At 38.5% G+C, this 25,818-nt stretch overlaps 1 protein-coding gene across 1 annotated transcript in view; it reads right to left on the minus strand.

Moving 5' to 3' along the window:
* The window catches only part of TEX11 (testis expressed 11), a 523,552-nt gene that overhangs the window by 202,436 nt on the left and 295,298 nt on the right, over positions 1 to 25,818 (minus strand). Inside the window, exon 15 of the mRNA XM_012556596.2 lies at positions 3,095 to 3,232. Coding sequence (XP_012412050.2) covers positions 3,095 to 3,232 — 138 coding nt within the window. The remainder of the gene's footprint in view (positions 1 to 3,094; positions 3,233 to 25,818) is intronic.

A 25,818-nucleotide genomic window follows, 5' to 3' on the forward strand; every position in this document is an offset into this window, starting at 1 on the left:
CTCCAGCTCTGTCCAGAACCCTCTGTTGTGATCCTGGTCAGAGCAGTCAGTGGTGGTAGCCGGGCACCATCTAGCTGTACTGGGCTCAGTCTGGTGGAGGCCTTGGTAGCTGTGTTCCATTAGTCCTTTGGACTAATCTTTTCCTTGTATGCTGTTCTCTTCATTTTCCCTTGCAGAACTGAGTAGTTGTGACAGAGACTGTATGCATGGCTTGTGAAAGCTAAAATATTTATTATCTGTTCTTGTTAGGAAATTTACCAACTTCTGTAATAAACCATAACACTTATTTATCTTTTTATTGTCTGTACCTCCCAGTAGAATATAAACTCCATGGGGACAGAAATTTTTGTCTATTTCAATCACTTACGTCCCCAATGCCTAGAACAGTACCTGACTTGTAGTAGATAGTCAAATACTTGCTGAATTAATGAATACTGAAAAAAATATAGACAATAATTTTAGGTTATGAAGTTTGGTGGTGAAAAGAAGGTCAAAGAAAGAACTGCAATTTTAGAATGACAGGTTTGAAGGAAAGTTTTTAGATAAAGAAGACCTCAAAATAATTGTAGTGTTAGGGGAAAGAATTAGTAGAGAGAGAAAGATTAAAGAGCTAGGGTTGAGATTTGTAAAGTTTCAGAAGAAGTTACTTTTTTCTCAGAGATAGAGGAAAAGAGAGGATGGGTGAAGAGGAGAGAAGCTGAAGCTCATATCAGTGGCCACAAGCTCAGCAAATTACAAGATAAGATCTTCTGCTAAAAGGAAGTAGGGGAGGCATGGAGGTTTATGAACAGAAAAAATGATTTGGAATCACCACTTTGGGGAATGTGATAGAAAGTCAACAAGAGTCAGTATTATTGAGTTCCTAGTTGAAAAATCATGAAATTTTAGCAAATCCAATAAACATAATTTCATAAAATTTCCCAATAATGTTCAGTTAGCACAAGGAAAGGAGTGAAAAAAAGCAGACAATGAGAATTAATAATGGTTAGACACTGGGCCAAGGTGAGAATAGTAAAATATGATGGATTATGTATTTTCTATCTTTCTATCTGTCCTAGTGTATAGGAGGATATTCCTTGCATATGGAGGGTATCCAATCAATATCCACTAAGTTCAAGACAGGAAAGATGGAATGGAGAAATATACTAATAGTAAACAACCAAGTTACCTTGAACATATTCAGAATAATCTTTGCTTTACCACAAATCTGTCCTTAAATGATACAATTACATACAGAGTATACACAGACAGGACATGCCTGGTTCCCTGCTCTTCCATTCTTTCTCCTCCTAACTACTAGCCTTAACACCATTTGAACCTCCAATTAAAAGGCTCAGTCCTACACTAGGCTCTAGGACCAAACGTGACATTAGTAGAGGAGATTTGAGAAGCACTGCTTCAAATCTCAAAAGACTGCATCTAGTCACTTTGTATTCCTGGTTAGGTAATTGCATCCCAGTTTGTCTCCCTATGCCTGAGCTCCACTCTTAAAAACAGCCTCATATGCCAGTCATTTTAGGTTTGGAGCTCTAGCTTGCTCCTTCTAGTCTATCTCCACACATCCTTATGCCTCAAATATTGGACTCCTTCCCCTGAGTCCAAGTCTCTGTTCTTGAATCCCTGTTCCCTGCTAATATGCTTATGTGATGCCAACTACCTGTTGGCTTGTGGAGATTTCCCTCATTGCTATGCTCTGCTTGTTAGGATACCTGATGCCAGCTGCTTGGCTGACTTGAAAAGCAGCTATGCCTTGTTCATCTCTATAACCTCAGAACCTAACACAGTGTCTGGTACTGTGTTCTTTCTATCTTGACTAGCTGATTAGACATCCTCCCTTGGCCTGCCAATGCGTCCATCCCCAAATTGGTATGTCTAGCTCCAGGCCCAGATCCTTCCCAATCTGCCTCACCCACTGTGGTTACATCCATTGTGTCATAAAACATGGAAGTTATAAAAGCTGTGTGATTACTTTCTTTACAGTAAGTAAACAGTACACATCTATCTTTCTGAAATAGTTAAATGCTATCCTGTGCAGAAATATGATGGATTAAGTACCATTTCAACTTCTCTTCCAGGACCATGACTTTATAACATACAAACTAAATAGCAAATATTCTTTTGAAAGAACATTTAAAATATTTAGTCAGAAAAAAAACCCAAAGATAAATAAACCTTCAAAGAAAATGTCTAGAATCACCCCTTAAACCTGTCAATAAAACTTGAAAGACAACAAAAACCTTTCTATTATTTCATCTGGGTCCTCACTTGTCCTTCCTGTTCTTTGTCTTTCCAGGAGCCAAAAAAAAAAAAAAAATCCAAACCAGTTGTTGTCATCAAGTCGACTCCAATTCATAATGACCCTATAGGACAGAGTAGAACTGCCCCATAGGGTTTCTCAAGCTGTAATTTTACAGAAACAGACTGCCACATCTTTCACCCGTGGAGTGGCTGGTGGGTTCAAACTGCCGATCTTTCGGTTAACGTGCAAGCACTTTAAACACTGTGCCACCAGGGCTCCTTCAAGAGGCAATACCCATTATATGCATACTATACAATACCCAAAGGAAGAAATGTCCCAATTGCTTTGGGAAGTGAGAATGGCTCTATCCTTATACAAGCTTTTATCTCCTTTCCCTTCTAGAATTTCGACCTGATAAGAAAACAGTTATTGGAGTGGTTGGAAAGGCAAGAGATAACAACCAAGAAGATGAAAGAATGACCATTTTACCCAAGTATTTGCTCTCATGAATGCCTGACAAAAAGGTTTACCTTAAAATTTAGTCTGCTTCAAAGGAAAATACTGCAGATGGTAAGTAGCAGATAACCTTGTTCAGGAGCTTCAATGATATATTACCTTTCAGAATAAGGTGCAAAAAATAAACAGTAAGTAGAACGAATGGTCTTCTAAATTCTCTCTCCATTTGGGAAGTTCCACTCATTAGTGTTTACAGTATGCAAATAAGGGAAATAACAATTTGACTTTGTCCTGTATGAAAGAACTGTCAGACATCCTAACCTAACAACTAAGTCATAACACTGCATCTATCTACATAAAAACATTTGCTGCCTCTGAAAAATAGATAAAGCAAAGGACCTTATCAAGTTGTTTCAGATTCAGGTAACAGGAAGCCATGTTCCTTTGCAGCTTGGCCAAATCCAGATCCGTCTGATCAGATGCATACAACCTCAGAGAATAATTGTACCAGTCTAGGGCATCGGTGTAATTTTGTACCTAAAGTTCAAAAACAAACAAAAAATCACACATTGATATCTCTACATTTGACCCTAATTTTTCCAAGTAATCTCCAGAAATCAATAAAATGGTGTTGTTTTCTTTTTTAGGCAACTAAAACACAACACCCTTTCTAGCTGAGTTCTAGGTGCATTTTATTATCAGTCTTGGGTCAGTATAATTTTTAGATAAAGTGGCAATCAATATCCTCTCTTCTTCCCATAAAAATTTAAAATTTCACAGGTAGGATGAAACGTCTGAGAAAGTGGTGAACCATCTCAGAAAACACAAAATCCATTTTAAAAGTTATTAAAACGACAATGGTAAAAAAATTTTAAATTCACTATGCTAAAATAGTTATTTTCACTTTTCTGTGTCCCGTTTAAATTGTTATCCTTTGGGATATTTACGTAGTTGTAATAATAACTTATATAGAAGTTCATGTTCTATTCTTTCCACTTAACTTTGTTTTGTAAATATCAATCTATGTTGCTATGTAGTATTCATAGTTATCAATTTTAAGGAATTATATAACATTTAATCACGTTAACATACTATTTTATTTATTTTTTTACTGTGCTTTAGGTGAAAGTTTACAGAGCAAATTAGTTTCTCATTCAACAATTTATACACAAATTGTTTGTGACATTGGTTGTAATCCTCGTGATGTGACAACACTCTCCCCTTCCCAACCTTGGCTTCCCGCTCCCAACTGTCCATTTTTTTGTCCCTTCCTGCTGTCTCGTCATTGCTTTTGGGCAAGTGTTGCCCATATGGTCTCGTATACATGATTGAACATAGAAGCAGGTTCTTCACATGTGTTATTGTTTGTTTTATAGACCTGGCTAATCTTTGCCTGAAGGGTGAACTTCGGGAGTGGCCTCAGTTCTGAGATGAAATGGTGTCCCGGAGCCATACAGCTTGGGGGTTCCTCCAGTCTCTGTCAGGCCAGTAAATCTGGGTGTCTTTTTTGGCGAATTTGAATTTTGTTCTACATTTTTCTCCCACTCCATCTGGAACCGTCTACTGTGATCCCTGTCAGAGTGGCTGGTGGTAGCCAGGCACCACCCAGTTGGTTCTGGGCTGAGGCTGATGGAGGCTGTGATACTTGTGGTCTATTAGTCCTTTGGACTAATATTTTCCTTGTGCCTTGGTCTTCTTCATTCTCCTTTAGTCCGGAAGGAATGGGACCAGTAGATGACCACTTGCAAGCTTTTAAGACCCCAGACACTACTCACCAAAGTTGGATGTAGAACATTTTCTTTATGAGCTATGTTATGCCAACTGACCTAGATGACCCCTGTGATCATAGTCTCCAGCCCTCAGCCCCAGTAACTCAGTCCCTCAGGGTGTTTGGGTGTGTCTGTCAAGCTTCTATGACTTTGCCTTGGTCAAGTTATGCTGACTTCCCATATACTGTGTACTGTCTTTACCTTCACCAAAGTTAACACCTGTCTACTATCTAGTTAGTGACTCCCCCTCCCCATGCCTTCCCTCCCTCGTAACCATCAAAGATTGTTTCTTTCTGTGGGTAAACATTTTCCTGAGTTTTTGTAATAGTTGTTTCATACAGTTTTCGTCCTTTTGTGATTGACTTATTTCACTCAGCATAATGCCCTCCAGATTCATCCACGTTGTGAGATGTTTTGCACATTCATCATTGTTCCTTATCATTTGTTAATATTCCATTGTATGTATGTGGCATAATATGTTTATCCATTCATCTGTTGACAGGCACTTAGGTTGTTTCCATCTTTTTGCTATTGTGAATAATGCTGCAATGAACATGGGTGTGCATATGTCTATTTGTATTTCTGTGATGGCTCTTATTTCTCTAGGATATATTCTTAGGGTATATCCCACCTTGAAGTTGTCAAGGATTTCATTTTACTTAGATCCACAATCAACACCCATGAAAGCAGCAGTCAAGAAAACAGACGCTGTATTGCGTTGGGCAAATCCACTGCAAAAGACCTCTTTAAAGTATTAAAAAAGCAAAGACGTCACTTTAAGGACTAAGGTGCATCCTTACATGCATGTGAAAGCTGGACGATAAATAAGGAAGATCAAAGAAGAATTGATGCCTTTGAATCATGGCATTGTCAAACAATATTGAATATACCACGGACTGCCAAAAGAATGAACAAATCTGTCTTGGAAGTAATACAGCATTAGAAGCAAGGATGGCGAGACTTCGTCTCATGTACTTTGGACATGTTATCAGTAGGGACCAGTCCCTGTAGAAGCACATCATGGTCAGTAGAGGGTCAGGGAAAAAGAGGAAGACCCTTAATTAAATGGATTGACACAGCAGCTGCAACAACTGGCTCAAGCATAACAACGATTGTGAGGATGGCGCAGGACCAGGCAGTGTTTTGTTCTGTTGTACATAGGGTCGCTATGAGTTGGAACCGACTCAATGGCACCTAACACATAACACACATATCCCTAGGAGTGGGATGGCTGGATTGTATGGTATTTCTATTTCTAGCTTTTTAGGGAAGTGCCATATCAGTTTTCCATAGTGGTTGTACTATTTGACATTCCCACCAGCAGTGATAAGAGTTCCAGTGTCCCCGCAACCTCTCCAACATTTGTTATTTTCTGTTTTTTTTTTAATATTTGCCAGTAATGTCAGGGTGAGATGGTATCTCAATGTAGTTTTGATTCGCATTTATCTCCTGGCTAATGACTGCGAGCATTTCCTCATGTGTCTCTTAGCCACCTGAATGTCTTCTTTGGTGAAGTGTCTGTTCATACCCTTTGCCCATTTTTTAATTGGATTATGTGTCTTTTCGTTGTTGAGGTGTTGCAGTATTTTATATATTTTAGAGATTAGAACCTTGTTGGACAGTCGTAGCCAAAAATTTTTCCCAGTATGTAGGTTCTCTTTCTCTTTGTACTCGTTTGGTGAAGCATTTGATGAGCTTAAGTCTTTAATTATTAGGAGCTCCCAGTTTTTCATTTTATCTTCTGGTGTTTGTGTATTGTTAGTTATGGTTTGTATTCAATTTATGCCATGTATTAGGGCCCCAAGTGTTGTCCTTATTTTTCTTCCATGATCTTTATAGTTCGAGGTTTTTATATTAAGTCTCCAATCCATTTTTTTATCAGGCTTAAGGTGAAAGTTTACACAGTAAATTAGTTTCTCATTAAACAATTAATACACAAATTGTTTTGTGACATTACTTGCCAACCCCACGATGTGTCAACACTCTCCCCTTCTCCACCCCAGGTTCCCTGTTTCCATTTGTCCAGTTTTCTTGTCCATTCCTGCCTTCTTGTCTTTGCTTTTGGGCTGGGGTGCCAATTTAGTCTGTATACAAGATTGAACTACAAAGCGTAGTTATTGTTTGAGTTATTGTTTGCCCTATGGACCTATCTAATCTTTGGGTAAAGGGTGAATCTCTGGAGTGACCTCAGTACTGAGTTAAAACGGTGTCCAGGGGACATACTCTTGGGGTTTCTCCAGTCTCTGTCAGTTCAGCAAGTCTGGATTTTTTCTTTTGTGTGTGTGTGTGTGTGTGTGTTGAGTTTCTACATTTTTATTCCGCTCTGTACGGGATCCTTTATTGTGATCCCTGTAAGAACAGTCAGAGGTGGTGGCCATGCAGGATCTAGTTGTTCTGGACTCAGTCTGGTGGAGATTGTGGTAGTTGTAGCCCATTAGTCCTTTGGACTAATCTTTCCCTTGTATCTTTGGTTTTTGTCATTGTACTTTGCTCCAGTCAAAATGGGACTAGTAGATGTATCATGGATGGCTGCTAGCAGGCTTTTAAAACCCCAGACACTACTCACCAAAGTAGGATGTAGAACATTTTGTTTACAAATTGTGTCATGCCAGTTGAGCTAGATGTCCCCCGAGACCATGGTCCCCTCTCCTCAGCCCAGTAACTCGGTCCCTCAGGGAGTTTGGATGTGTCTATGGAGCTACCATGACCACAGCTTGAACAAATGGTGCTGGCTTCCCCAGTATTGTGTACTGTCTTACCCTTCACCAAAGTTACCACTTATCTATTGTCTATTTAGTGTTTTTCCCTCCCTACCCCTCCTGTCCCTCAATCAAAGATTGTTTCTTTCTGTATGTAAACCTATTCATGAGATTTCATAATAGTCGTCTCATACACAGTTTGTCCTTTTGTGACTGTCTTATTTCACTCAGCATAATGCCCTCCAGATTCACCCACGTTGTGAGGTGTTTAGCAGATTCATCATCGTTCTTTTTTTTTTATTGTTGTACTTTAAGTGAAAGTTTACAACTCAAGTTAGTCTCTCACAAAAATTTATACATAGTCATGTGACTCTAATTGCTCTCCCTACACTGTGACAGCACACTCCTCCTTTCCACTCCTTTTAACAAGCTCCTGACCATTTAACCAGCTCCTGACCCTCTCTGCCTTCTCTTCTCACCTACGGACAGGAGCTGCCCATTTAGTCTCATGCATCTACTCGAGCTAAGAAGCACACTCTTCATGAGCATCATTTTATGTCCCATAGTACAGTCTAATCTTTGTCTGAAGAGTTGGCCTCAGGAGTGGTTTTAGTTCTGGGTTGATGGAGAGTCCGGAGGCCATGCTTTCTGGGGATCCTCCAGTCTCAGTCAGACCATTAAGTCTGGTCTTTTTACTAGCATTTGAGTTCTGCACCCCACTTTTCTCATGCTCCATCAGGGACTGTTGTGTTCCATGTCAGGGCGGTCATTGGTGGTAGCCGGGCACCATCTATTTCTTCTGGTCTCAGACTGATGCAGTCTCTGGTTTATGTGGCCCTTTCTGTCTCTTGGGCTGATAGTTTCATTGTGACTTTAGTGTTCTTCATTCTCCTTTACTCCAAGTGAGTTGGGACCAATTGATGCATCTTAGATGGCCACTTGCTAGCTTTTAAGACCCCAGAGGCCACTCACCAAAGTAGGATGCAGAACAATTTCTTAATAAACTTTGTTATGCCAATTGAGCTAGATGTCCCCTGAAAGCATGGTCCCCAGACCCTCGTCCCTGCTACTCTGTCCCTCGAAGTGTTTAGCTGTATTCAGGAAACTTCTTAGCTTTGGTTTAATCCAGTTGTGCTGACTTCCCCTGTAGTGTGTGCTGTCCTTTTCACCTAAGATAATTCTTGTCTACGAACTAGTTAGTGAATAACCCTCTCCCTCCCTCCTCACCTTGAGTTCTTCTAATAGTGGTCTTATACAATATTTGTCCTTTTGTGACTAACTAAATTCACTCAGCATAATGCCTTCCAGATTGCTTGATGTTATAAGATGTTTCACAGATTCATCGTTGTTCTTTATTGTTGCGAAGAATTCCATCGTGTGCATATACCATAATTTGTTTATCCATTTGTCTGTTGCTGGGCACCTAGGTTGTTTCCATCTTTTTGCTATTGTGAACAGTGCTGCAATGAACAAGGGTGTGCATACATCTGTTCGCATGATGGCTCTTATTTCTCTAGGATATATTCCAAGGAGCGGGATTGCTGGATTGTATGGTACTTCTGTTTCTAGGAAGTGCCAAATCTATTTCCAAAGTGGTTGAACCATTTTACATTCCCAGCAACAGTGTATAAGTGTTCCAGTCTCTCCACAACCTCTCCAACATTTATTATTTTGTGTTTTTTGGATTAATGCTAGCCTTGTTGGGGTAAGATGATATCTCATTGCCGTTTTGATTTGCATTTCTCTAATGGCTAATGATCGTGAACATTCCTTCATGTGTGTTAGCCACCTGAATGTCTTCTTTGGCAAAGTGCCTGTTCATATCCTTTGCCCATTTTTATTTGAGTTATTTTTCTTTTTGTTGTTGAGGTTTTGCAGTATCTTGTAAATTTTAGAGATTATACGCTGATCAGATTTGTTGTAGCCAAAATTTTTTTCCCAGTCTGTTAGTTGTCTTTTTACTCTTTTGGTGAATTCTTTTGATGAGCATAAGTGTCTGATTTTTAGGAACTCTGAGTTAATCTAGTTTCTCTTCTGGTGTTTGTGCATTGTTACTTACGGTTCGTATTCTGTTTATGCCATGTATTAGAGCCCCTAGCATTGACTCTATTTTTTTCTTCCATGATCTTTATCGTTTTTGGTTTTATATTTAGGTCTTTGATCCATTTTGAGTTAGTTTTTGTGTATGGTGTGATGTATGGGTCCTGTTTCACTTTGTTTTACAGATGGAAATCCAGTTTTGCCAGCACCATTTGCTAAAGAGACTGTCTTTTCCCCATTTAATGGAATTTGGGCCTTTGTCAAAGATCAAGTGGCCATAGGTAGATGTATTTACAAGTGGATTTTTGATTCTCTTCCTTTGGTCAGTGTGTCTGTCGTCGTACCAGTACCAGGCTGTTTTGAATACCGTAGCTGTATAGTAGGTTCTGAGGTCAGGCAGTGTGAGGCCTCCTGCTTTGTTTTTCTTCAGTAATGCTTTACTTATTCAGGGCCCCTTTCCTTTCCATATAAAGTTAAACATTAGTTTTTTATCTCATTAAAGAATGCTGTTGGTATTTGGATCAAGAGTACATTCCATTTGTAGATTGCTTTGGGTAGAACTGACATTTTCACAATGTTGAGTCTACCTATCCTTGAGCATGGTGTTTTTCCATTTATGTAGGTCTCTTTTGGTTTCTTGCGGTAGTGTTTTGTAGTTTTCTTTGTATAGATCTTTTACATCCCTAGTTAGATTTACTCCTAAGTATTTCATTTTTTAGGAGCTATTATAAATGGTATTGCTTTCCTGATTTCCTTCTCGTAGTTCTCTTATTGATGTAGAGGAATCCAACTGATTTTTGTATGTTTATGTTGTATCCTGCTACTCTGCTGAATCATTGTATTAGTTCCAGTAGTTTTCTTGCAGAGTCTTTAGAGTTCTCTATGTGTAGTATCATATCACTTGTGAATAGGGATAGTTTTACTTCTTTGCCAATTTGGATGCTCTTTATTTCTTTTTCTTGCCTTATTGCTCTAGCTAGGATTTCCAGCACAATGTTAAATAGGAGTGGTGATTAAGGGCATCCTTGTCTTGTTCCCATTCTCAGGGGGAATGTTTTCAGCCTCTCTCATTGAGAATGATGTTGGTTGTTTGTTTTGTATAGATGCCCTTTATTAGGTTGAGGAATTCCCCTTCTATTCCTATTTTATCGAGAGTTTTTATCAGGAATGCATGTTGTACTTTATCAAATGCCTTTTCTGCATTGATTGAGATGATCATGTGATTCTTTTGTTTTATTTATGTGGTGGATTATGTTGATTGATTTTCTAATGTTGAACCATACTTGAATACCCAGTATAAACCCCACTTGGTTGTGGTGTGTTATATTTTTTATATGGTGGTGCTGAATTTTATTGGCTAGAATTTTGTAGAGAATTTTTTCATCTATACTCATGAAAGATATTGGTCTGTAGTTTTCTTTTTTGTGGTGTTTTTGCCTGGTTTTGGTATCAGGGTTATGCTGGCTTCATAGAATGAATTCAGAAGTATCTCTTCCTTTTCTATGTTCTGAAATAGTTTGAGTAGTACTGGTGTGAGTTCTTCTCTGAATGTTTGGTAGAATTCTGCAGGGAAGCCATCTCAGCAAGGACTTTTTTTTAGTTTAGTTTTTTTTTTTATTACCTTCTCAACCTCTTCTCTTGTTATGGGTCTCTTCAGATTTTCTACATCAGTTTGTGTTAGTTTAGGTAGGTAGTATGTTTTTAGAAATTTGTCCATTTCCTCTAGGTTATCAAATTTGTTGCAGTACAGTTTTTCATACTTCTCTATTATGATCCTTTTTATTTCACTTGGGTCTGTTGTAATGTCTCCCATTTCATTTCTTATTTTGGTTATTTGCTTCCTCTCCTGTTTTTCTTTTGTCACTTTGGCCAGTGGTTTGTCGATTCTGTTGATCCTTTCAAAGAACTTTTTTTTATTCTTTCTATTCTTTTTCTATTCTCTATTTCATTTATTTCTGTTCTGATCTTTATTATTTCCTTTCTTCCAGTGGCTGTGGGCTTCTTTTGCTTTTATTTTTCTAGTGTTCAAGTTGTAAGGCTAACATTTTAATTTTATACCTTTCTTCTTTTTTGATGTGTACATCTACTTCTATAAATTGAACTCTGAGCACTGCCTTTGCCCTGTCCCCAGGTTTTGGTATGATGTGTTTTCATTCTCATTTGATTCTAGGAATTTTTTTATTCCCTCCTTGATTTCTTCTATATACCAGTGGTTTTTAAGCCAGATGTTATTCAGTTTCCATGTTTTAGATTTTTTTCCTTGAACTTTGTTATTAATTTCTACTTTTATGTTGTTATGATCAGAGAAGATGCTTTGCATGATCTCAGTGTTTTGGATTTTGTTGAGGGTTGCTTTGTGGCCTAAGATATGAACTATTCTGAAGAATGTTCCATGTGCATTGGAAAAGAATGTACACTTTGCTGCTGTTAGGTGCAATGTTCAATAAATATCTATGAAGCCAAGGTGGTTGATTGTGGCCTTTAGATCCTCTGTATCTGTGCTGAGTTTCTTTCAAGATTTTCTGTTCATTACCAAGAGTGGTGTGTTCATGTCTCCTACTATTATTGTGGAATTGTCTATTTCTCTTTTCAGAGCTGTTAGAGTTTGTTTTATGTATTTTGGAGCCCTGTCGCTGGGTGTATAGATATTTGTTAAGGTTATCTCTTCTTGTTGGATTGTCCCTTTAATCATTATATAATGTTCTTCCTTGTCTTCTATGGTGGATCTCACCTTAAAGTGTATTATATCTGAGATTAATGTTGCCACTCCTGCTCTTTTTTGGTTGCTGTTTGCTTGATATATATTTTTTCCATTCTTTGATTTTTGATATACATATGTCTGTGTGTCTAAGGTGTGTTTCTTGTAGACATCACATTGGTTGGTCTTTTTTTTAATCCATTATGTCACTTTCTGTCTCTTTACAAGTCCATTTAAGCCATTTACTTTCAGTGTGATTATCACCAGGTGTGAGTTTATTGTTATCATTTTGTAGTGCTTTTCTTTTTGGGGTGCTGAGGTTTTCTTTGTTCCTCTTACTCTCCTGTGCTGAGTTCCTTTTGTTTGTGGAATTTTTTTTCATTATTTTCTTTACTCTAGATTTTGTCTTTACTGAGACTTTATGTATTTCTTTATTTTCTTGAGTGGTTTTGTTAAGTTTCTTTGTGATTACCTTGAAATTTTCCCTTATCTTTCTAAGTTTGAACAAGTCTTTTATTACTTGATATAGTGTTGACTTCCTCTCCATTTGAAAGTTCCATATCTATAGTGTGTATTCCCCCTTTTATTGTTCTGATGTTGTCGTCTCTTACAGATTGATGTCTCTCGTTTCATGTTTTAAGTCTTTTAGTTTTGTTTTCTCCTTGAGAGTACATAACCTAAGTTGGTATCTGGCTGATACGGGCCTGTATCCTAGATTCTGGGTGTTGTCTGATGTTGTTGGTTCTCTAACCAAAGGACTCCCTTTAATAATTCCTGTAATATTGGTTTGGTTTTTACAAATTCCCTTGATTTCTGTTTATCTGGAAATGTTCTAATTTCACCATTATATTTGAGAGAGAGTTTTGTGGGATATATTATTCTTGGTTGGAAATTTTTTTCATTCAACATTTTATATATGTCAACTCATTGCCTTCTTGCCTGCATAGTTTCTGCTGATTAATTAGAGCTTACTCTTATTGTTTCCTCTTTGTCTGTGACTTTTCGTTTTTCTCGAGCTGCTCTCAGGATTTTTTCTTTGTCTTTTGTTTTGGCGAGTGTGACTATGATATGTCTTGGTGACTTTCTTTTGGGGTTTATCCTGTATGGGGTTTGTTGAGCTTCTTGGATCGTCAGCTTTCTTTTCGTCTTCCATGATGTTAGGAACATTTTCTGTCAGCAAATCTTCAGTGATTCTCTCTGTGTTTTCCATTTTCTCTCTCTGTTGGAAATTTGATCATGTGCAAATTTTTGATCTTGATTGTATCCCACATAGTTCTTAGGTTTTCTTCATTCTTTTCTCTGATTTTTCCTCAAAAAGGCATCCATGGATTTGTCTTCGATTTTGCTGATCCTGTCTTCTATTGTTTCAAATTTGCTCCTAAAACCGACTATTGCATTGTCCATTTCTGAAATTTTGCTGTTTATCTTTTTGATTTCTAATTGCTGTTTTTGTGATTTCTAATTGTTTATTTTTCAGTTTTGTTCTTGTATTATTTTCCTAAATTCTTGTGTTGTTTTGTGTTTTCCTAGGTTTTGGCTATGTTTTGGTTGGTTTTGTCTGTTTTCTCCATGATTTTGTCTGTGTTTTCCTTGATCTCTTTCCTAATATTTTGGAGAGCCCTGAATATTAGACCTTTGAATTCCCTATCGGGTAGTTCCAGTGCCTTTTCTTCTGCCAGAAGTTAATCTGATGCTTTATTTTGGTCACTTACTGGAGTCATCTTGTCCTGTATCCATATGTTTTGATATTGTCTGCTGTCTCTGAGATATTCGGTATGATTTTCTTTATTTATTGCTTGTAGTTTTGTTTTTTCAGTTTGCTTTTTTTGTTTGTTTATGTCTGGGCTGGGCAGGCTTTGTTGCTTGTTTGTGGGCATGATAGTTCTCACCACCTTGTCCAGGTGTGCAGGGCTGGTTGCTCAGGTATGGTGCAGCAAGGCAGGTCCAGCAGGGAGGGAAGCAGTGGAGATGGGTCATTTTTCTGTGGTGTGAACTGGGGTGGGGTTGGAGGCTGGAGCGGGGCCAGTGGTGGGGTGGGCCATTTCCCCTTGGGGCATTGGAGTGTGGCGAGGTGGGGCAGAGCTGGTGGGGAGGGGTCTAAGTGTCCAGGCTGGTTACACTTGGGGCCGCGGAGCATGGTGAGAGGGGACAGAGATGGCATGGGTGCATCTGTAGGCACAAGCCAGTTCCCCTTGGGGCCACAGGGTGTGGCAAGGTGGGAGCTGAGGTGGTGGGGAGGGTCTGGAGGTCTGGGCTAGTTTCCCTTTAAGCTGTGGAGTGTAGTGATGCAGGGATAGAGTCAGCCAAGAGGGGTCTGGAAGTTCTGTCTGGTCCCCCTTGGGGGTGCAGACCACGGCAACATGTTGGCCGAGCCAGCCAGGAGGAGACTGGGTGTCTGGGTGTGTTCCTCTAAGGGCCGCAGAGTGCTGTGATGTGAGGGCCACACCAGCAAGGACTGGTCTGGGTGTCCAGCTGGTGGGGATGAGACAGGAGAGGGGGTGAAGGCAGGGGCAGAGGGGGCTAAATGCAGGAGAGCAATAGGGTGGGTTAGTACTGTGGTTCCCAGCAGTCAGGGCTGCCAGGATAGGGCAGTTCTTGCTGCCAGTTGCCAGAGGGATGGGAGTTGTATGAACATGCTCCCATGGTTACCAGGTGAGAGTCTGGGTCCCTCCTTGAGTTGCAGCCAGCAAACGTGGTGTTACTTATCCCTGGGTGTGTCTGCACTGTACCTCTATCTCATATTTGGAATTCCACGGAGTTGTCTTTCTGCGTGTGGGGTTGTTGGCTTTATTCCAAGATGGCTATGATGAGTTATGTCCTTTGGCCAGGAACCTTCACTCCGTATCTCTACTCCTTCACTGTTTTCTACCAGTTTCTTCTTCTGATCTACTACTTTATCTCTTCATTTAAGGTTCAGGGTTCCAGCATTGGCATCTGTGTCTCTTTTAGCTGTTTTTTTTTTTATCTCTGTTGCAGTGGGATGGCTTACTGCATTTGACTTGTCTGTGATCTTGGCTCCGCCTGGTCTTTGATCCATTTTGAATTAGTTTTTGTGTATGGTGTGATATATGGATCCTGGTTCATTTTTTTACAAATGGACATTCAGGTTTACCAGCACCATTTGTTAAAGAGAATGTCTTTTCCCCATTTAATGGACTTTGGCCCTTTGTCAAAGATCAGCTCACAAGAAGTGGGTGGATTTATATCTGGATTCTCAATTCTGTCCCACTGATCTAAGTATATGTTGTTCTACCAGTTCCAGGCTGTTTTGACTACCGAGGCAGTATAGGTTCTGAGATTAGGTAGTGTGACCCCTCCTACTTTGTTCTTTTTCAGCAGTGCTTTACTTGACAGGGCCTCTTTCCTTTCCATATGTGTTAGTGATTAGTTTTTTCATCTCGTTAAAAAATGTTGGTATATGGATAGGGACTTCATTATATCTGTAGATCACTTTGGGTAGAATTGACATTTTCACATTGTTGAGTCTTCCTTTTAATGAGCATGGTATGTTTTTCCATTTATGTAGGTTTCTTGCAGTAGTGATTTATAGTTTTCTTTGTAGAGGTCTTTTACGTCCCTGGTTAGATTTACTGCTAAGTATTTCATATTTTTAAGGGGTATTTGGAAATGCTGGTGTCGTAGTGGTTAAGAGCTACAGCTACTAACCAAAAGGTCAGCGGTTCGAATCCACCAGGCACTCCTTGGAAACTCTATGGGGCAGTTTTACTCTGTCCTATAGGGTCACTATGAGTCAGAATTGACCAGACAGCAATTTTTTAAAATTATAAATAGTATTGTTTTCCTGATTTCCTTTTCAAAGTTCTCGTTCTTGGTGTATAGGAATCTCATTGATTCTTGTATGTTGATCTCATATACTGCTACTCTGCTGAATCCTTCTGTTAGTTCCAATAGTTTTCTTGTGGAATCTTTGAAGTTCTCTATGTATAGAATCATATCATCTGAGAATAGAGATAGTTTTACTTCTTCCTTTCCAATTTGGATGCCCTTTATATTTTTTCTTGTCTTACTGCTCTAGCTAGGCATTCCAGCACAATGTTAAGTAGGAGTGGTGATAAAGGGCATCTTTGTCTTATTCTCGTTCTCAGGGAGAATGCTTTCAGACTCTCTCCATTGAGAATGATGTTGGTTTTGTATACATGCCCTTTATTCTGTTGAGGAATTTCCCTTCTATTCCCATGTTATTGGGAGTTTTTATCAGGAATCAGTGTTGGACTTTATCAAATGTCTTTTCTGCATTGATTGAGATAATCATGTGATTTTTTTGTTTTATTATGTGGTGGATTACGTTGATTGATTTTCTAATGTTGACCCATACTTGCATACCTGCTATGAATCCCACTTGGTCATGATGTATTATTTTTTTGATATGATGCTGAATTCTATTGGCTAGAATTTTTTTGAGAATTTTTGCATTAATATTCATGAGAGATATTGGTGTGTAATTTTCTTTTTTTGTGGTGTCTTTGCCTGGTTTTGGTATCAGGGATATGCTGACTTCATAGAGTGAATTTGGATGTATTCCTTTCTTTTTTATGGTCTGAAACAGTTTGAGTAGTACTGGTATGAGTTCTTCTCTGAATATTTGGCAGTATTCTCCAATGAAGCCTTCCAGTCCGGGACATTTTTTTATTCAGATGTTGTAAATTTTGTCTTCAATCTCTTCTCTTGTTATGCATTTTTTCAGATTTTCTGTCTCAGTTTGTGTTACTTTAGGTACGTATTGTTTTTCTAGAAATTTGTCCATTTCCTCTATGTTATCAAATTTGTTGGAGTACAGTTTTTCATATTATTCTGTTATGGTCTTTTTATTTCAGTTGTGTTTGTTGTAATGTCCCCTATCTTGTTTATTATTGGTTATTTGCTTCCTTTCTGTTTTTCTTGCAAAGTTTTGTCTATTTTGTTGAACTTTTCAAAGAACCAACTTTTGGCCTTGTTGATTATTTCTATTGTTTTTATGTTCGCTATTTCATTTATTTCTGTTCTAATCTTTATTATTTATTTTCTTCTCGAGGCTTTGGGCTTCTTTCGCTGTTCTCTTTCTATTTGTTCATGTTGTAGGGCTAACATGTTGATTTTGGCCCATTTTTCTTTTTGATGCGTGGTTTATTGCTATAAATTGACATCTGAGCACTGCCTTTGCTGTGTCCCAAGGGTTTTGGTATGATGTGTTTTCATTCTCAGTAGATTCTAGGATTTTTTTTTATTTCCTCTTTCATTTCTTCTCTTGCCCAGTTGTTTTTAAGCAAGGTGTTATTCAGTTTCCATATATTTGATTTTTAATGCTTGCTCTTCATGTTATTGATTTCTACTTTTATGGTGCTGTGATCAGAGAAAATAATTTGTATTATTTTGGTGTTTTGTATTTTGTTAAGGCTTGCTTTGTGGCATAAAACTGTGGTCTATTCTGGAGGATGTTCCACGTGTGTTGGAAAAGAATGTATATACTTTGCTGCTGTTGGGTGTAGTGCTCTATATATATCTATGAGGATGAGGTGGTTTATTGTGGCCTTTCGATCGTCTGTATATTTGCAGTTTCTTTCTAGATATTCTGTCCTTTACTGAGAGTGGTGTCTTGAAGTCTCCTACTATTATTATCAAACTGTCTATTTCTATTATCAGTTCTGTTAGAGTTTGTTTTATGTATTTTGGAGCCCTGTCGTTGGGTGCATATATATTTATTAAAGTTATGTTTTCTTGTTGGATTGTCCCTTTAATCATTATATAATGTCCTTCCTTGTCTTCTGTGGTGGATTTTGCACTAAAGTCTATTTTATCTGAGATTAGTATTGCCACTTCTGCTCTTTTTTGGTTGCTGTTTGCTTGATATATTTTTTTACATACTTTGATTTTTAATATATTTATGTCTTAGTGTCTAAAGTGTGTCTCTTGTAGACAGCATATTGATGGGTCGTGTTTATCCACTCTGCCTCTCTTTGTGTCTTTACAGGTTCATTTAAGCCATTTACATTCAGTGTGATTAATGAAATGTATGAGTTTATTGCTGTCATATTGTGCTTTTTTAGGGTGCTGATGATTTCTATGTTCACCTTACTTTCCTGTACTGAGTTCCTTTTGTTTGTGGATTTTCTTTTCATTTATTTCATTATTATAGATTTTGTGTTTACTGAGTCTCTGTTTTTCTTCTTTATTTTGGTGACTATTTTTGTTAACTTTCTTTGTGGTTACCTTGAAATTTACCCTTTTCTTCCTATATTTGATCATGTCTTTTATTACTTGATATCTCCTTGACTTCCTCTCCACTGGAAAGTTCTATACCTACTCTGTTTATCCCCCCTTCTATTGTTTTGATGTTGTCGTTTACACATTGACATCTCTGTTTCCCTGTTTTAAGTTTTTTGCTTTATTTTATTATTGAGTGTTCTTTACCTAGGTTGGTATCTGCCTAGTGCTGTCCTGTGTCCTAGACTCCAGTTGTTGTCTGATGTTGTTGGTTCTCTAACCAAAGGACTCCCTTTAAATTTTCTTGGAAGTTTGGTTTTTGCGAATTCCCTTAACGTTACACATGTAATCCCATTGCTTCTTGCTGGCATAGTTTTTCACAAGTAATTAGAGCTTAGTCTTATTGTTTCCCCACTGTAAGTGACTTTTAATTTTTCTCAAGCTGCTGTCAGGATCCTTTGTCCTTGGTTTTGGCAAGTGTGATTACGATGTTTTTTGTGACTTTCCTTTGGGGTGTATCTTATATGAGGTTCGCTGAGCTTTTTGGATAGTCAGCTATTTGTCTTTCATGATTTTTGGGACGTTTTCTCCCTGTAAATCTTCAACAATCTTCTCTGTGTTTTCCGTTTTCTCCTCCTCTTCTGGAAGTCTGATCACGTGTGAATGTTTGTTCTTGATTGTGTTCCACACAGTTCTTGGGTTTTCTTCATCCTTTCTCTGAATTTTTCTCAAACATAGTGGCATCCATGGATTTGTTTTCAATCTCGCTGAATCTCTCTTCCATTGTTTCAAATTTGCTCCTAAAACCTTCTATTGGGTTGTCCTTTTCTGAAATTTTATTGTTTAGAGTTTGGATTTTTTAGTTGCTCTTTTTGTATGATTTCTAATTGTTTATGTATTTTGATGTTTTGTTCTTGTATTATTTTCCTGAAATTTTTATTGCTTTCTCTGTGATCCTTGATTGCTGGTTTTGTCTGTGTTTTTTATGATTTTGTCTATTTTTCCTTGGTTTTGTCTGTGTTTTCTGTCATCTCTTTCTTAATCTGTTGGAGAGCTCTAAATATTAGTCTTTTGAATTTCATGTTAGGTAGTTACACTGTTTCTTCTCCTACTGGAAGGTCATCTGATTCTTTTTTTGTTTTGTTTTGTTTTTTATCACTTGCCGGAGCCATCTTTTACTACTTACATATATGTTTTGATATTATCTGCTGTCTCCGAAACATTAAGGTATTATTTAATGAATGTATGTTTATTTTGTTCCTTTTTTGTTTTGTTTGATATGTCAGGCTATGTGGACCAGGTGTGTTTTGCTGCTTGCTTGTCTGTGCACATGATAGTTCTCACCACCTTGTCTGGGTAGGCAGGGCAGCAGCAGGCAGGGTGAGCCCACTTCTCTGTACAATGGTTTGGTGAGGTGACAGAGTGTGGACTGGGCAGGTGCTGTCTGCTTCCTGATGTTAGGCCAGCTGTGTGGGAACCTTAGCAGTCCCTTACCATATTAGCATGGATGTCAGATGGGGAGTGGCATGGGCCCACTTCCCAATATTCGCTGGATGGTCAAGTAGCGGGGGTGGGTGCTATGGGCTTGGTGTTGTGGTAGGCCTGAGCACTGGGGATCGTCTAACTGTGGTGGCACATTTGGGGCCAGTGAGTATGAGGAGTGGGTTACAAGGCTAGGTGAAGGCGAAAGAAAGATTAAAAAGAGTAGCCATCAAGTGGGGGCTGGGCAGACCCAACAGCTGGCTAGAAATGGGGATAAGATAGCGTACAGGGCTAAGTGAGAAGTAGCAAGAAAATAAAAGAAAATAAGTGGTGGTGCATAGGGGCAGGGCAGACTCATGGCAGCAGCAGGGTAGTGGTTCTCCAGCCACAGTAGTGCGGTGGTGTCTGGGGTTGGGAGAAAGTGGCATACAGGGCCAGGTCCCAGGGAGAAGGAAATGGAAGAGAGTGAAAAGAAAAAAATAAAATAAAATAAACTGGCAGTGGGGTGGGGACTGGTGAGTGGGGGTGGGTTGGACCTGAGGGCTGGTTGGAAGGCAGGGGACATGACAGTGGAGCTAGGTGAGAGGGAGAAAAGAAAGAGAAAAACCAAAAGCCAAAAAAAAAAAAAAATGGCCATGCAGCAGTAGCCAGCAGGTGGTGGCGGGTGGACCCGGGTTGGCCATGGGCCGGAGGCTCTCTAGCTGAGTCAGTGAGGCGTGGCCTGGTGGGATAGGGTAGAGGTGGTATACAGGGCTAGGTGGAAGGAAGAAAGGAGGAAAGGGAAAAAGAGAAAAGAAAAAATGGCAGCAAGAGCTGGTGGGTGGGGGCAGAGCAGATCCAGGGTGGACGTGTATCAGTGGCTCTCTAGGTGAGCAGCATGGCATGGCCAGTTGGGAAGCGGCAGAGGTGGTGAACAGGGATGGGTGGGAGAGAGAAAGAAAAGGAAGGGAGGGAAAGAAAAAAATTGCATGGTGGGAGCTGGCAAGTGGAAGTGGGGCAGACCCAGGGTGGTGGTGAGCCAGTGTTTCTCTAGCTGAGAAGTGAGGCGTGGCTCACTGGGAAGGGGTGGAGGCAGCACAAGGGCCTAGGTGGGAAGGAGAAAGAAAAGGAAGAATTGTTTTAGCTATTTTTATTCCTTTGCCTTTACATTTAAGTTTTAGAGTAATCTTATCTATATCTCAAAAAAAATCTTGCTGATATTTTGAGAGCAATTTCATTAAATCTGTATGTCAATTGGGCGAGAACTGATATCTTTACTATGTTGTGTCTTCCAAGCCATAGATATTGTATTTCTCTCATTTATTTACCTCTTCTTTGACTTTTTTATCTATGTGTTATAATTTTAAGCACGCAAGTCATGTACATGTTTGGTTAGATTTACACATAAGTATTTCATGGTTTTTTCTTTTTTTGGAGCGAATGTACATGGTACTGCATTCTTAATTTTGATGTCCTTGATTTCATTGCTGGTATACAGAAATACAATTAATTGTTGAATATTGGTCCTATATCTTCTCAGGTTGTAGAACTCATTTATTAGTTCTAGAAGTGTATTTTATAGATTCCTTAGGATTTTCTATGTAGAACATCATGTCATTTCAGAATAAGACATTTTTATTCCTTCCTTTCATATCTATATGCCTTTTATTTCCTATTCTTGCCTTTTTCTATGGCTAGCACTTCCAGTGCTATGATGAATAGCAGTGGTGAGAGTGGAAATCATTTTATTGGTCCCAATCTTTGAAAGCATTCAATCTCTCGCCATTACATATGATGCTAGCAGCAGCTTTTTTGTAGAGACTCTTTACCAAGTTGAGAATGCTCCCTTATTTATTTTTGTGAGAGTTTTCTTTATTTTTTTAATCATAAATAGGTGCTGAATTTTGCCAAATGCTTTTCCTGCATTAATTGATATGATAATGCGTTTTTTTGTTCTTTAACCTGGTAGTACAGTATATTACATTGATTGATTTTAAATATTGAACCAGACGTGCGTTCCTGGAATAAACCTCACTTGGTCATGATGTACAATCTTTTTACATATTGTTAAATTGTATCTGCATATATTTTGCTAAGAATTTTTTAATCTATATTTATGAGATGTGTTGGTGTGTAGTTTTCCTTTTTTGTACACTTTGTCTGGTTTGGGTATCCGGGTGACACTGGATTCATAAAATAACTTGGGAAGAATTCTCCTCCTCTCCATTTTCTGATAAAGATTGTTTAGAATTCGTATTTATTCTTCTTTAAATGTTTGATAGAATTTTCCAGTGAAGTCATCTGGGCCTGGAGATTTTTTTCAGGAGTTTTTAAATTACAAACCCAATTTCTTAATAGTTATAGGGCTACACAAATTATATATTTCATGTTGGGCAATTTGTGGTAGCTTGTGAGTTTCAAAGAGTTGATCCATTTCATCTAACCTGTCAACTTCATGCGTGTAGAGTTGTCCCTAGAATCCCCTTATAATCCTTCTAGTATGTGTGGGATCTGTAGTGATATGCCGTTTCATTCCTGATGTTAGTAATTCGTGTCTTCTTTTCCTTTGCCGTCTTTCTAGACCTTTCTCGATTTTATGGATTTTGTCAAACAACCAGTTCTTTGTTTCATTTATTTTTCTCTATTGTTTTTCTGTGTTCAGGTTCATTGATTGCTGCTCTTTATTATTTCCTCCCTTTTGCTTACTTAGGGTTTGCTTTGCTCTTCTTTTTTCCAGTTTCTTGAGGTGGAAGCTTATATTATTATTTGGGACTTTACTTTTATATCCAGTGTTTTTGAGCATATGTCTTTTGATAAGTTTTTTTAATGGTTGCTGTATGTATTACATTATATATACATAAGTTATCAGAGTTACTGGTGTAGCTTTTTCTGTGTGTGTGTGTGTGTGTGTGTGTGTTTAATATTGTACTTCAGGTGAAGGTTTACAAAACAAATAGTCTCTCGTGAAACAGTAGTACACATATTGATTTAAGACTTTGGTTAACAACCCCACGACATGTCAACCCTCTCCCTTCTCTTTTTTTTTTTTTTTGGTGAAAATATACATAGCCAAAGATACACCACTTCAAAAATTTGTACATGCACAGTTCAGTGACATCAACTATGCTCTTCCAATTGTGCTGCTATTCTCACTTTAGATGAAGGTTTACAGAACAAAATAGTTTCTCATTAAACAGTTAGTACACATGTTGCCTTATGACAATGGTTAACAACCCCACAACACATCAACACTATCCTTACTCAACCTTGGGTTCCCCATCACCAGCTTTCCTGTCCCCTTCTTCCCTCCAGTCCCAGTCCCTGGACTGCTGTGCCACATCAGTTCCATTTGGTTTTATGGGGCTGTCCACTCCCCGGCTGAACGGTGAACCTCGGAAGTGACTTCACCACTGAGCTAAAAGGGTGTCTGGGGGCCATACTCTCGGGGTTTCTCCATTCTCCTTTAGGTCAGTAAATCTGGTCTTTTTTTTTTGTGAGTTAGAATTTTGTTCTACATCCTTCCCCAGCTCCGTCCAGAACCCTCTGCTGTGATCCCAGTCAGAGCAGTCAGTCGTGGCAGCTGGGTGGTGTATCTTTTTTAAATAACCACTTTGAGTGAAATGTAGAAACTGTACATCCCTTTACCTTCTACCATTTGCCAATTCAACTTTTTACAGGTGTACAATGTATTGACAGCAATTGCAATAATCTGCTGTGCAACCTACCCTTAATTAATATGACTTTTTTTATCACTGTTAACCACCCCCCTTTCCCCCCTCCTCCTTCCTCTGGTAGCCATTAATTAACTTCGGTCTGCATACATTTGCCTTTTCTTGTCTTTTTATATAAGTGAGGTCATGCAATATTTGTCCTTTTGTAATTGATTTACTTCACTCAGCATAATGTCTTGAAGCTCCATCCATACTGTAGCATGTATCAAGACTTCAGAGTGGTATTCCATTGTATGCATTTACCACATTTTGTTCATCCATTCATCTCTTGATGGGCATTTAGGTTGTTTCCACCTTTTGGCTATTGTGACAAGTGGTACAATGAACACTGGGTACACGTCTCTGAGTCTCTGCTTTCAAGTCTTTTGTGTATATTCCTAGGAGTGAAATTGCTGGGTCATATGGTAGTTCTATTTTTAGTTTTTTGAGGAACTGCCAAATGGCTTTCCACATCGGCTGTAGCATTTTGCATTTCCAGCACCAATGGATAAGGGTTCCAATTTCCAGAGATCCTCGCCAACACTCTTATTTTCTTTCTTTCTTTTTTTTAAATCTTAGCCATCCAAGTGGGAGTGAATTTGTATCTCATTGTGGTTTTGATTTGCATCTCTCTGAAACCCTGGTGGTGTAGTGGTTAAGAGCTACGGTTGCTAACCAAAAGGTCAGCAATTTGAATCCACCAGGTGCTCCTTGGAAACTCTATGGGGCAGTTCTATTCTGTCCTATGGGGTCGCTATGAGTTGGAATCAACTCAATGGCAACGGGTTTTTTGGTTTGGATAGTTAATGATGTTGAGCATCTTGTAATGTGTTTGGTGGCCATCTGAATGTCCTCTTAGGTGAAATGTCTTAAATATTTACTCTGTATATATCGAGGACCATTTAGACAGTGTTATATTTTTTGCTTCATAATTCTAAAGATAATTCAGAAAACTCAAGAGGGGTTTTCCATTTTTGCTCTTTACATGTTCTTTCTTCCTTCAGATACATCAAGATTTTTTTCTATTTATAGACCTTTCTTTAGCATTCATTTAAGGTAGGTCTTTTGGTAACAAACTCTCTTAGTTTTTCTTCATATGAAAATGTTTTGATTTCTTCATTATTGAAGGGTTTTTGTGTATTTTGTTTTGTTTTTGCTGGAAATAGAATTTTAGATTGATAGTTCTTTTTTTTAGCACTTGAAAAATATTGTGCCACTTCGTTCTGGCCTCCACAGTTTCTGAAGAAAAATTGTCATTTGAGTTGTTTTTCCCTTACAAGACATGTTTCATTTCTCTCTGGCTTCATTGAAGATTTTTTTTTTTTTTAGTTTTCAGAAGCCTGACTTTAATGTGTTTTAGCATGGATTTCTTTGGGTTTATCCTGTTGGGATTCACTGAGCTTCATGAATCTGTAAGTTTGGGAGGGGTGTCAAATTTGGGAAAATTTCAGATGTAATTTCTTCAAATACCTTTTCAGCCTTACTCTCTCTCTCTATTTCTCAGACTTCAATGACAGAAATTTTACATCTTTTGCTATATTCCCACATACCCCTGAGGTTCTTCATTATTTCTTCAGTCTATTTTCTATCTGTTGTTCAGGTTGTGTAATTTCTATTGTTTTATCTTCAAGCTAACTGATTCTTTCTTGTGTCCTCTGCATTCTTCTGTTAAGCCTATACACTGATTTCTTTTTTTTTAAATTTCAATTACTGTATTTTTTAGTTCTAAATTTTCCACTTGTTGTTAGGGGCCGTTGAGTTGGTTCCGACTCATAACGACCCTGTACACAACAGAATGAAACAATGCCTGGTCCTGTGCCATCGTCACAATCTTTATGCTTGACCTCACTGTGGCAGCCATGGTGTCAGTCCATCTCACTGACAATCTTGTTCTTTTTCGTTGATCATGTACCTTACCAAGCATAATGTCCTCCAGGGACTGGTATCTCCTGATAACGTGGCAAAAGTATGTGAGATGAAGTCTCGCCATACTTGATTATAAGGAGCATTCAGGCTGTACTTCTGCCAAGAAGATTTATTCCTTCTGGCTTTTCATGGTATAGTCAGTATTCTTTGCCAACACCATAATTCAAAGGCATCAATTCTTCTTAGCTCTTCCTTATTCATTGTCCAGATATCGCATGCATATGAGGCAACTGAAAACATCATGGCTTGGCTCAGGCACACCTTAGTCCTTAAAGTGACATCTTTGCTTTTTAACACTTTAAAGAGGTCTTTTGCAGCAGATTTGCCTAATGCAATACGTTGTTTGATTTCTTGACTTCTGCTTTCATGGGCGTTGACTGTGGAGCCAAGTAAAACGAAATCTTTGACAACTTCAATCTATTCTCTATTTATCATGATGTTGCTTACTGGTTCAGTTGTGAGGATTTTTGTTTTCTTTCTGTTGAGGTGTAATCCATACCGAAGCCTGTAGTCTCTGATCCTCATCAGTAAGTGCTTCAAGTCCTCTTCACTTTCAGCAAGCAAGGTTGTGTCATCTGCATATCACAGGTTGTTAATGAGTCTTCCTCCGATCCTGATG

Source organism: Trichechus manatus, unplaced genomic scaffold, assembly GCF_000243295.1.
Source record: "Trichechus manatus latirostris isolate Lorelei unplaced genomic scaffold, TriManLat1.0 scaffold00070, whole genome shotgun sequence".
In the NCBI taxonomy this organism is placed as follows: domain Eukaryota; kingdom Metazoa; phylum Chordata; class Mammalia; order Sirenia; family Trichechidae; genus Trichechus; species Trichechus manatus.